At 37.5% G+C, this 13611-nt stretch overlaps 1 protein-coding gene across 1 annotated transcript in view; it reads left to right on the plus strand.

Moving 5' to 3' along the window:
* The first annotated feature begins 8338 nt into the window (after nucleotides 1–8338).
* LOC150097833 (transmembrane protein 50A) overlaps nucleotides 8339–13611 on the plus strand; it is a 138662-nt gene continuing 133389 nt past the window's right edge. Inside the window, exon 1 of the mRNA XM_090406085.1 lies at nucleotides 8339–8620. Within this exon, the coding sequence (XP_090262211.1) occupies nucleotides 8522–8620 (99 nt within the window). The 5' untranslated portion in view covers nucleotides 8339–8521. The remainder of the gene's footprint in view (nucleotides 8621–13611) is intronic.

The raw sequence follows: 13611 nt of genomic DNA on the forward strand, positions 1-13611 counted from the left end.
TTGTTATCCAGGGCTTGACTACAGTTAGCAACTCCACGAACAAAGCCCGAATTCCAATGCCAGGGTTCTTCAACACCTGTTCCTGCAGATTTGCGAGGAATTCTGCTGTACGAACGCAATCAGATCGTCTGCTAGGGATCTTTCTTCTTGCTACATCCTCGTAGTCACCATTGCAAGTCTCTAGTTCATGCCTGATTGTTTTTACTGTATTCAGGGAGCATTGGGCAGCAGTCGTAATATCCTTATTTTGATGGCGGGCACGAATCATCATGATACAAGTTATTCTCTTCCATGATTCAGGTGGGTTCCAGCTATCCATCCTTTCTGACATCTTGTATATGAATGAAGAAGGGTCCAAACTTTTAAATGAAGAGAAGTGTGTGTTAATACATGTAACTTACGGAAAAATATAATTAATTATAAATATGTCAAATTTATCCCGAACACCCTGTATATTATAGAGTAGATGTGAAGTACAACAATTTAATTCTATTAAATACATAATGTGTGCATTTCTTTGCGACAAATATGTTCAGTATTTCCATTTCTCATTTTTAGCAGTAAAAATGAGAAATGGAGTATTCCTAGCTCCATGAGGTGCACCATGTGGAATTATAATAATGAAAATGGTGAAGCATTAACAAACTGGGCTGAGCAAAACAATCTTAGCTTAATATTTGATGCAAAGGACAGGAACCTTTAAGGCTGCAGCATGGAATAGGGAATACAACCCAGATCTCTGCTTTGTTACCCAAAATTTGCAAAATCAACCGATAAACACAAGACAAGTCCTTGAAGATCAGAAGCTTGATAATGAGCGCAGAGAAAAATGGAAAAAATGGATAAAACTACAGAGGACTTAGACTTTAAAAAATCAAGTAGAAAAGCATGGAGCCTATTAAAGAAGTTAGGTGGAAGTAACCCAATCACTCGTAATGATCCTTTGGTGACTCCAGATCGAATTGCCTATCGAATAACCTCGCTGTCTAGAGCCCCTCGAGATCGTCAACTTAAATGAACACTCAAAAACTTATGACAGAGTGCAGATGATTTTCAAGAGAATTTACCACAGACGAAATAACTGAGGCCTTGAAGGAGGTGGAAACTGCCAAAGCACCAGGCTTTGATGGTGTTCACCCTGAATTCTTGGTGAACTGTGGAAAAAATGCTCATCAATGGCTATCAAGATTCTTTTCTCACATTTTAAGGACCGGAAACCTTTCAACAGCCTTTAAGTGAATCAAAATAATAGCCATATTAAAATCCAACAAGCTTCAAAATCAAGTAGACAGCTATCACCCAATTGTGCTCCTCAGTTGCTGTTATAAGCTCCTCGAGAGACTCCTCCTTAACAGAATTGGGCCAAAAATATCTGAAGTTATTCCTGTTGAGCAAGCAGGCTTTATGGCTCAACGTAGTTGTACGGACCCATATCGAAGCAGGCTTCCATTGAAAACCTCTGTTGTGTTTGTTGACCTTATTGCTGCATACGACACGATATGGAAAGAGGGGATGCTATACAAGTCATACCATGACAATCCATCATAAGACTTATTGGCAACATGCTTTCTGACAGGTTCTTCCATGTGGTACTGGGAAATAAAATGAGTAAAGTGAGAAAGTTGAACAATGGGCTTCCACAGGGCTCAATATTAGCACCAATTTTATTCAACTTATATATACATCTGATCTACCGACAGCTAGGTCAAAAAAAAATTTGCTTATGCTGGTGACAGCCCTTGCCATCCAACACAAGTGCATTGAAGTAATTGAAGATATTCTCACAAATAACCTTAGAACCATTGGGGAATACTTTCATAAAATGGAGACTAAAACCAAACCTCAATAAGACTGAGGTCAGCTCTTTTCACCTAAACACCAAATCGGTAAATAGGAAACTTCAGGTCAGCTTTAACAACACATTGCTGCAGCACGACCGAGATTTCCCTATATATCTGGGTGTTAACATGGACATAACACTATCTTTCAAAAGACATCTGGAGAATCTCTCTTTAAAGATCAAAACCCGTAATAACATCATACAAAAACTGTGTAGTTGTACATGGGGTTCTGCAATTACACTGCGATACTCCACGTTGGCCTTAATCTACTCTGGGGCAGAATATTGTTCACCAGTATGGCTAAACAGTCCTCATATATATAGAAAATTAACACATAAATAATACATCGATGAGAATAATAACAGGTTGTGTCAAATCCATCCCCCCCCTCTACTGGCTTCCAACTTTGAGCAATATTGCGCCACCGAACTTACACAGACAAAATGCTCTAGTAAAAGAATACAAAAAATAAACAGCAATCCCATGTTACCGATACATACCTCCCATAATAAAATCTAATGAATTTTCTACTTTCGAATACATATATGTGTGTCGTGCTTTTCTTAGACTGCAGGAGTAGTGCACCGTCATCTTTACTAAATTGTCACGTCATAAGGATGCAGATCATTTTGTATATGTGTCGTGCTTTTCTTAGAATGCAGGAGTAGCGTTCTGTCATCTTTACTAAATGGTCATGTGACATAAGGATGGAGATCATTTTGACAACTTTTCCTGCTAACAGTGAATGCGTACAGCATCTACTGTTCAACAAATCAAGCGCTGTGCACTGGTGTCCAAAACCTAAAGGTTGAAAACTATTTCTGAAGATTACAAACAACAAAGCCAGATCAATCAGCCTGTGGAAATTGGGATCACTCAGGATTTATATTTGCATAACTCAAATTTTCGCCCAAAGGGATCCCTAGATAGCAGGATACAAGGAAAAAAAGACTGTGCTATGCAAATTCTGTTTGAAGGTAACTCCTCTCGTGAAGGAATAAAGTTGCAAACTCTGATGTCTTGTAATGACTCAAAGATGCTAGATGATTTCACGCAGGAAAAAATTATTTGGAAACGTGAAGGAGTTCGCAGAATTACTGATTTTGCCAGAAAGTTTATGAATCTCACAGCGTTTTATCAAAGCTCTTTCAAACCAATGGAATGTGTTCCAGACTTGCTGAGAGGTCTCTCAGATTTTTGGTTATAACAGCAAAACAATACACCATGGCAGGTCCTCCATTAAGCACAAGTAAGCAGATATCTTGGAAAACTGTGGCAAGAAGGCCTATACGCGCAAATACCTGTCATCTGCGTCCCTTTATCCACAGCTATCGTGGAACACGTCTTCAGTGGTGTTATATCCATAAAATTTGGACAAGACACCAATAAGATAATGTTTTCATTACAGATGAGAGCCGTTTTAGCCCTTCCTATTCTAGAAAAGTGGTTCTGCTTTCGCAGGAATGTTCTTGAGGGAATAGATATTGCAGTGCTGCGATCATGGTGTGGAGAGGCATTTTACTTAATGGACGCAATGACTGCCAATATTGCAACAAAGTTCTTCAACGTTATGTTCGATTGTTCCATAGTGCTGTAGGCAAAGAATTCATTTTTATGTATGACAATGCCACCCCACATCGTACACGAGCAGTGGAAATACTTCTGATGACCAAAGATAATAATCGAATCGAGTGGCCAGCACGCTCCCAACACCTCAACCACATGGAACAGGTTTCGGATGCAATAGGGAGCACATTGCTGCTTGAAATTACTATTATTCTAAGGGCACATCCATGGCGTCCGGAGACTAATCGCGGGAGACCCAATCTATCACCACACTATCATAACTCTCCTTGAACATATTAACAGACAAAGCAAACATAACTACCCTGTTAACAGACATTCACCACACTATCATAACTCTCCTTGAACATATTAACAGACAAAGCAAACATAACTACCCTGGCAACCCATTTCACTCATTCACCACTCTCCAAACAAAAATCTAGTCATCAGACACCTACTAGCTACGCCTTTTTTTCAACTTCTAGGGATGACCCTTTGTGCTGGCCCCTCTAGCCTAGGCTGAAACATTTCCCCTGTATCAATCCTATAAAACCCTTTAAGCAACTTAAATGTTTCTATCATACTACTCTTTTTCTCCTATCAACTAACTTCTGCAATCCACCGGCTGCACACCATATTAATCACTTGCCTCTGAATGCCCTCCACCGCTTCCTAAGAAACCCAGTGTAATATATCTGAGCACAGTAATCCAATTATAAACAACTTCCTAACTCTACTTGCTAATGTGTTCTTCAATAGCCAAGTAATCTTATGAGCTACCTGAACAACCTTAGCAATATATCCTGTAAACTTTGACACTGTGTCTACAACTCGGACGTCGGGGCCTCAAACCGAGGCCCGGCGATCAGAGGAGCCGCCAGTTTCAAATTTCTAAGAAAATTTGATAACGGAATTTTCGATGTTTCAGAGATGTGTTGATATGGGAAATATTTTAATTAAATTTATTTATATTGATTCTTTGTCCTTTTATCATTGCCAGAACCAGGTATTGGCAATGATCAAAGGCGCTGGCACATACGAGGGGCTCCGCAAAACCTCCGGCCGGCCCTGCTACAGCCACTCCTAAATCTCTAGCATCATTTATCTATTTCATGAAATACAGTGCCATCAATGTGATTCACTGCTTGTAATCTATTTATCCCAAAATGCATAACTTTACATTAAACTGACACCTATTATCTTTTGCCCAGACTGATAGCTCATTTAAATCGTTCTGCAATCTCTCCACATCGGCCTGGTAAACTATTACAAGCCGATGTAGAGAGATTGCAGAACGATTATCATCAGCAAACAACTGAATATTTCCTTTCAGGTTATTTCCTATATCAAGTATGTACACATTAAACAGCAATAGTCCCACAAATACCACTTTTTGAAATCTGTTCAGAAGCCATCCGCTTATCCACTTAGCTAATATCATATCCATCCCCTTTTGTTCTACGTTGCATAACAGAATTCTACATGGTATTCTGTCATTTGCATGTTATTCTATTATAAAAAGTTAGTAAATTAAGTCATGACCGACGCTTCACAAAGCCATGTTAACCATCATACAGTAATATATTTTGATCTATCCATTCTTGAATTCTATTTTTTCCCAATTTTTCTAGTACTTTTACCATCATGATTGAGATATTGGCCAGTCTAAATTTGTTACTGCAGTCTTAGAACTTTCCTTATGCAAAAGAATTATATTGCACCCTTTCCACTCTCTTGGAACTCTACCAGAGATGAGACTTAAATTAAAGAGCCCGGTCAGAGGCATTGCCAGTTCCCTTGCACGTTCTCATAAAACCCTAGCTGTTATCCAATCTAAACCCACAGCTATATTTTCGTTAAGATTCTACAATATCCTGAGGACCTACAATCCATCCACCTCTCTTCTCACATTAGTGTCTGTCACATAGGCTAAAGCAGTAACCACATAGGATGATATACCTTTGCAAAGTGATCATTCAGTAACTCAAATATTTTATCTGTTTCTATCTCCTTGTGACTATCATCGCTCATTAAAGTTAATCTTCCATAGGCATTCTTCTTCCTTTTACTTGCCACATAACGAAAGAACGTTTTGGGATTTCCTTTGGCCTGCTCAGCTAGATTCTTTTCATAATCTGATTTTGCCTTCCTTGCCATGCCAGTCATCTTTCTTGCCTGAGCCTTGTACTGTTCATGAGTCTGTTGGTCACTTTTCGGTTTATCTACCCTCCACAGCATTTTCTTCTGCAGCTTGTGTTGAATGATATTACTCATCCATCTAACCCCTATCTGATTATCCCTCCTTACATTAGGTATACAATTTAATATTGCTTCCTCTAGATGACCCTTAGCTATATCCCATGCATTACTAACATCTTTTGTGATGTTAGTAATAAAATATGGCATAAAACACTGCAGTGTTTCATGCCATGCCACAGATTTAAGCTTCTTCCTAAGCATGTCATAATCACCTGCCTTTTAGTACCCCAAATACCCATTCTTGATAGAATATTCTTCATGTTTTGCAATCTCCCAAGTGAAAACCGCATGGTGACTTTCACCAATTCAAAGTATTGTTGTCCCCTTGGTTATGGATAGCTCTTCAGATGACCAGGTCCAATACTCTCCCACGCCAGTACTTTCCATATCATGCTATATTAAGAAATTATCTCTTAGCCTGTGTATGAATTCTATTTTTCCTTCCTGATGATATACCCTTGCAATGTGATCAATCGGTAACTGAACTATTTTTTCCGCGTCTGTAAGTTTTCTATTATCAGCACCGAGTAAAGATGCTGATTGTAGAAAAGTGACAGAGAAAGTTAGAAAGTGATAGAGAAAGAATGATTCTTCTCGGAATCATTCTTTCTCTTATTGCTACTTAGCAAAAAAATTCTTGTCAATTTACTTCGGCCTGCTTAGCTAATTTTCTCTCAAAATCTAATTTAGCCTCCCTTACCCTCTTTTTGCACTTCTTGCTTGTTCTTTATATTGCTCATGAGCATGGTAACCGCCTCTTTGTTTATATTCGTTCCATAGTGCTCTCTTCCCCCCCCCCCCAGATCCTGCTTTATATTGCTACTCAACTACTTACTCCCTATCAGTTTATCCTCCTGACACTGGGTATGCAGTCCGATGCTGCCTCAGTCAAACAACCTTTGACCGCTTCCAATCTAATGACATTCATTTCATGTTTGATGCCTAAGTTAGTCATAATCCTAAGGCCTAAGTTAGTCATAATCACCAACTTTTTAGTTCTACATAAACTCTTTCTTGATCAAAAATTCCATATGTCGAGTGACCTCCCAGGACAAGACTGCAGTCAATTTTCCTGACTAGGTTTATAATTGCTACTGTAGTTATAGATAGATCTTCTGATGCTGTTACCAGATCCAACACCGAATTTCTAGTTCCCATTATCACATGGTGTTTCAAGTAATTATCCTTTAGTGATTGTATAAATTCCAATTCTATTTTGCCATTTGCGTTTTCACCAATCCTTCCAATCAATAACAACGGTAGTTGAAATCTCCCATGATAATTGCCCGGCCTGCACTCATTGTGCTAATCTGCTGATGCATGATATCCACGACTTCTGAACCCTCGGGTCTATAGCTGCAACCAACATTTTGTCCTATTGGCCTCTATCTCTCACTAGACTGCCTCAAACGAACCATTTCCATCAGATCTACAGTCTCCCTTAACTTTTTTTTTGTTGGTTGAAGTTCTTCAGCTTTTTATTAATGCTTCTCTTCTTTTCTTATTTCTTTAATCTTATCTGAAAATATAATATCCGACAGAATGTAAATATTGTCCATGTAACATCATTCTCTGACAACCAAGTTTCATTGATGCCAATAATTTTTGGCCAATTCGAGCTGACCAATGTCAAAAACTCCTCTCATTTATTTCTGATACTTTGGCTATTTGTGTATATGCATTTCAACATCCTCTTGTGCCCACAATTATCCTTACATAATGAATAATATAAGCACGTAAACACAAGAAAGATATTTAATTAGCCAAATATTTCGGTCTGAAAATATTCTTTTTCGGACCGAAATATTTGGCTAATTAAATATCTTTCTTGTGTTTATGTGCTTATATTATTCAATCTTTATGTCACAAGTATCCTTAAAATATCATATCCTTACATAATGTCATTACATTACTTATTTAGATCAGAAACTATACCTAGCACTTGTCAATCATTCCTGCACTTATGTTCATCATATTCATCTATCCCAGGGTGGCTATTTCTTAACAGTTATTGGTACACTCACATTTATTTGTTCAAGGGGTAGCTAGACACATTCTTGATTACTTCCCTAATATCTCTCTACTTTTCCTGGTTTTGTACTTCGAAACTCTCGCTGAACAAGACTTTCTTCAAACAACTGCACATCACTCCTGCTACACAACCTTCTCATTGACTGTTTGTAATCATGGTGTTCTTTTCAATCTGTCTCATCATACCACTGCAGCAGACTCAAAATGTTTATTTTTTTGCTCTTCATTTTTTCTTCCTCGAACAACTCTTTCATATGATATTCCAATTTCCCTCCCTATTCTCGTTCATTCAGTATCCGAGTGCTGGAAATTAGGTTAGAGGACCTAAACAGTTTTCTGCGTTCTTTGATAGGTCATCTGAAAATCTCTAACCAGTAATCTAAACTTTACCTTTATAGAATGTAGAATGTAATGCTCATATTGGAAATGTTCAATAATAAACAAAAAGATTTGCTCATAATGCTGATTTTTATGAATGAGGACTTGTTATATTCTCTTTTAGTAACGTTCATGTTGATGTGAAGCCGTTTGCTGTTTTTATAGGTTATTTTTATATTGTTGAACGTCGTTATATCGCCACTTATTGAGTATTTTTGTGTGTGTGATCGTCACGGTCGCCACCTATTGAGCAATATGAACAAATTTAGACATTTAAGTGATGCAGCGCTTGATGTTGTTGACTTGTCATTTAAATGTTTCGATTGCGATTTATTATTATTTTTTTTCTCCCCACAAACATCCTAAAGGCCTGAATGTATAACTTATAAATTTGTATTGAATTTTTTATTATCTTTTTTTTGTGCTGTTTAAAAGTGTTTGCTGTTATGGCTGGATGTTTGGACAATATTCACATTAATCGCCCTGAATGGTTAGATTTGGGTGAAAAACGAAATTCAATAGCATCTGCTGTTGCCGGCTGCTTAGTAAGTGTTTATCTTTCTAACAAATTAAAATGTCTTTCTTTTTGCTTGCATTTATTTATTTTGAATATTTATTAATCATTTCAGTTTTGTGTCATGCTTTATCGTTATATTTTGTTGGTCAGAATGAACTTTGTATCAAAATACAAACTGTGAAAATTGAGAATTTGGAGAGAAATTTTGGCATCTTTGCATAAATAAATAAAAAATTAGCTATTATATTGATTGCCTTACACTTCCATTTAGTGCAACCAGTTGCTAATGTAATGAATTTGTTTTATTATTATTCGTATTATACTAATGCCTCCGCCTCGTAGATTCAAGCCACATTGAGAGAAGTAACATTAAGATGCAATCTCACAGAGTTAATTAACTGCCCTACCTCATCTTAAATTGATTCTATGTCTGTGCACTTACCACCCTTGTCTGGTATCTCCATACTGGGTGGGGAGCTTTGGCACCGAACGAACTTCCTTTTGAAAATGAGTACTTTTTCGTTTGCTTATTTATCGGGAACCCTCAAGGTGTCTTAGCTAAGTAATTTGTACATCAACAGAAAACAAGAAAGACAACAAATATACCAACATTCTTAATTATACATTCAACAGGTCAACATCTACTCTAGAAAATGCAATCCTTCTTTATCCAGAAGCATTTGGAAGAGTTTGCATATCTCCACATTTTTTTCAAACTCCATTCAGGAGATTTTCTTGTGGAAACAGCAACCCCCAAAACATCCAACAACTACTTAATGCAACATATGTCAGAGGAATACCAGTCATGGTCAACTCTGCAAAACTTTGAACTTTTCTAGAGTAATATTGGAAGGACCTGCTCATTGTTCCAGATAAGAATATTTGCTCTGAACTGAAAGATCGATTGACAGCCATAAGAAGAATCCTTATATGTAGGGATGGCACCAAAACCAATGAAAGCAGGGTATCCCAATACCGGTTAATGCTTAATATCTTTAACCCATTGGGCTACTTCAAGTATCAGAAGTATGATCATTCTCACCCTTTCCCTCTCTACCCAGTGTGTTGATAAAGGGCATGAGAACAAAGACTTGGTACAGAAACACTGAAACGTCCTAATTGTGAGGGAGATTACACAACCTATTGCTAAGCATGCCAAAGGTGGAAGGATGAAAGGCAATTCAAAAAATTAAAAACTAAGTATATCCATTATCACAAAGCAAATAGGAAGTATATCACAGTAGTAGCAATAACAGTTAGTGATAAACTCGCTTACAGTTTCAACATTTCCAAAAAGTATTATTATTACTACTTTGGTATAAGAAATTTATACTAACAGAGGATTAATAACTATTTAGAAAAAATACAAGAAAATAAAGACACTGAGAAAGAATGAAATAATATAAAAGAAATTATTACATCAGTGGCAGATGAAAGTCCACAAACACACAAAAAGTATCATAAAAATAAAAAATTACATATATGGACAATGAAATAAAAATAATAATTGAAAATAAAAGACTGGTTAAGTAGCAAAAAACAAGAAGATGAAATTGAATATAAAAAAAGATGAGCAATAGCAAAAAACAAAACCAGAAAGAGATGCAGAGAATGCCTAAAAAAATTTGTATCATATCTAGAAAATGAGATATACAAATTAAGACCCAGTGTGTATAAAATAAAGCACGTGAATGCGTATATAAAAGAAACTGCAAATATAAATTGTGAAATAGATTTAAAAGAATTCTTGGATTACTTAAATTAAGGGGATATTAAATCCCACATTGTTTTAAAACCAAATAAGAAGCTCAGTTTTAATCGACTTTAAAAGTTTTGAGGAGAGGTCCTCTTGCAGGACAGAGGAGATTAAAGACTTTAGTCTTGTCGATGGAGCGACCTATGACAGGAGCAAGCACACGGCAAGCGAAGGTGGTGATGAGCTATAAGGCGAGCTGCCAAAGAGTAGTAGAATACCGCCTGATGTCAATAGCGCATGGGAAGTGGTCAAGGAGCAGTTACAGGAGGTTATGGCTGATTGTATACCTAGGGTCCAAATAGTAAAACAAGTAGGGATTAAATGGATGAATAACACCATTAAGCTTGAGCTGCAAAAAAAAAAAACAACTGTGGAGGGAATTTAAAGAAAGGGTGACCTGCAGGCACACGAACGGTATAAAGTGCAGGTCAGAAGGTTAGTGAGTGTGGTAAAAAAAGCAAAAGTAGATTATGAAAGGAAACTAGCTATGCAAGCTAAAGAGAATCCCAAACAGTTCTTTCAATATGCTGCAAGCAAGAAAAAAACTGTACACGGCAAAATGATTTTAAGGAATGACGATGGTAAGGAGGTCACTGAATCAGTCGATATAGTGGAGTTACTGAGCGAGCACTGTGCAAAATTATATCATCCAGATGGTGACATTGAAAAAATGAAGGAACCATTAGTTTATACTGGAATTATGATGAATGAAGTGGAGGTGAATAGTCTATTACAGAACCTTAATGTGAATACATCTGTGGGATTGGATGGTATACCAGCACGGATTTTGCGTGAAGCGGCTAAGGAATTATCAGTGCCCTTGACCTTGTTGTTTAATCTGAGTCTCGGTTCTGGTTTAGTCCCGAAGGTGTGGTAAGAGGGGAAGATAGTTTCACTGCATAAAGGAGGATCCAAGACTACGGTTGCAAATTACCGACCGATCAGCATATCAGGAGTCGTTGTCAAGGTCTTGGAGAAAGTAGTCAAGGGAAAAATACAGGAATGGATTGATGAAAATGAGATACTGTACAGAGGACAGCATGGCTTTGTGAAGGGTAGATCATGCCTCAGTAATTTGCTCAAGTTTTATAACAAGGTGACGGCTGAACTGGATAAGGGTAATGGGTTTACAGTGATACTGCTGGACCTGGCAAAGGCGTTTGACAGGATACCACATGGAATTCTAATCCGTAAACTACAACATATGGGAATGGATATAGGTGAGATGGATAGGTGGGTGGTTGATGGAGAGATCAAAGAGTAGTTTATTCAGGAGTAGAGTCCAAAAGACGGCCTGTGGCTAGTGGTGTGCTGCAGGGTTCTGTTCTTGGACCACTGCTGTTTAATCTGTTCATTAACGATATAGGGAAGGATCTAAGAGGAACATTTCATTTGTTCGCTGATGATGCAGAGTTGGGTAGGGCGATAGTGATTACAGAAGATGTCAAAATCTTGCAGGATGACTTGGATAGATTGGAGTTCTGGGCTAAGGAGAATGGATGTCAATTTAATGTGACAAAATGTAAGGTTATGCATTTTGGAGTGAAAAGATTAGCAGCAGTATACCACATTGGTGGAATTGTACTCCAGGAGATTGATGAGGCCAGGGCTTGGGAGTGTTGGTGGATAGGGAGATGAAGTTTATGGGGCACATTGCAAAAGTAGCTAAATCAGCTCATCAACTCACTTGGTTGTTGAAAAATACCTTGACGAGCAGAGACAAGCAAGTTATTGTACCTCTGTACCGAGCTTTGATAAGACCTCATCTCGACTACTGTGCCCAGATTTGGTCACCTAGGTTCCTTCTTGATGGGGAGGAGGTGGAGAGGATCCAGAGGCGAGTGACCAAGATGATAGCGGGTCTATGGAATGAACCATATGAGAACAGGTTGAAGATTTGTGGGTTGCAGAAATTAGTTGATAGGCGGAAAAGGGGAGATATGATTGAGACATTAAAATTGCTAAAGGGTTTCTATAGGATTAATTCAGAGGATATTTTTGAGATCAGGACTGGTGGTGGGAGAACTAGGGGACACCTATGGAAGCTGGGCAAGACTGTGATTAGCAGGGGGGTGTTAGAGCTAGGTTCTTTAATTTTAGAGTGGTAAATGAGTGGAATAAACTGCCAGAGTCTGTTGTGGGTGCTATGACGGTGAGTAAGTTGAAGGCAAGGTATGATAGATACTGTGAGAATGTCGTATTGTTGTGTGGACATGATGTTTAGGGCCTCCCTCAATGAGTCTAAGGACTACCTGGAGTCGCTCATAATAATAATAAAAAACAATGTGGGATTTAATATCCCCTTAATTTAAATAATGTTTTTATTGCCGAAATGAAGCCTGTTGGCTCTTTATATTTATATTATTCTTGGATTACTTTACAGATCTTTGGACAAATAATATTAACATAAAAAAAAAATTACACCAAAATTACAAAATGCTTTAAATGATATACGAGGGTGGTCTGAAAAGTTCTTGGCCTCGACCATAGATGGCAGCACTATCGGCAAGTTTTTTTTTTTTCCTAAGTTGGTACATCTGTCATAAGCATCCATGTGAAATTGCAAGTCATTCTATCAAGTACCGTATTTTTCGGGCCATAAGACGCACCTTTTTACATAGAAAATCGACTTAAAATTGGGGTGCATCTTATGGTCCGAAGGTAACATTAAAATACAAATCTTTACACTGTACCGAAGCTGTTAGCGAAGTTCAGTTACTGGCGCAATATGTTAATAATGTTATTACTGAAGGAATACCTAAGTTATCTCGCTGCATGTGGGTGAATCACCGATTTAGAGCGTCAATAATCATTAATGTGGAAACATATGCACTTTTGTACGGTTCATTTGAATTATTTTTTATAAGTCATTAAAATTTTTATCTCAAAATTAGAAAAAATGAGTGTAAAATAAAAAAGACTTTCATAATAACGTGAGTTATAAATTAAATGGGATAAATTATGTAAAACAATATGAAAACAGAGGTGCAGAAAGACATTTTGGTCCACCACCAACAGAAAAAATGGTTCGTGAGTGAAGAAAACAAGAGGAACAATTAAAACTGCTATGTAAACACAAGAAAACGTTCTGTTTGCACCTAGAAAAATGACCAGAATTAGAAATACAAATGAAAAATTGGGTAGCAAATCACTGAAACATGGGAATATCTGTTTCTACGAAAATGATAATTTTTGAAGCAAAACGATGGGCAACTGCTAATGGAATTTTAGATTTTACCGGATCACAGTCTTTGTGCTTTAGA

Source organism: Typopeltis vanoorti, chromosome 16 (genome assembly GCF_054136105.1).
Source record: "Typopeltis vanoorti isolate ZY-2024b chromosome 16, IOZ_Tvanoo_1.0, whole genome shotgun sequence".
Classification (NCBI taxonomy): Eukaryota; Metazoa; Arthropoda; class Arachnida; order Uropygi; family Thelyphonidae; genus Typopeltis; species Typopeltis vanoorti.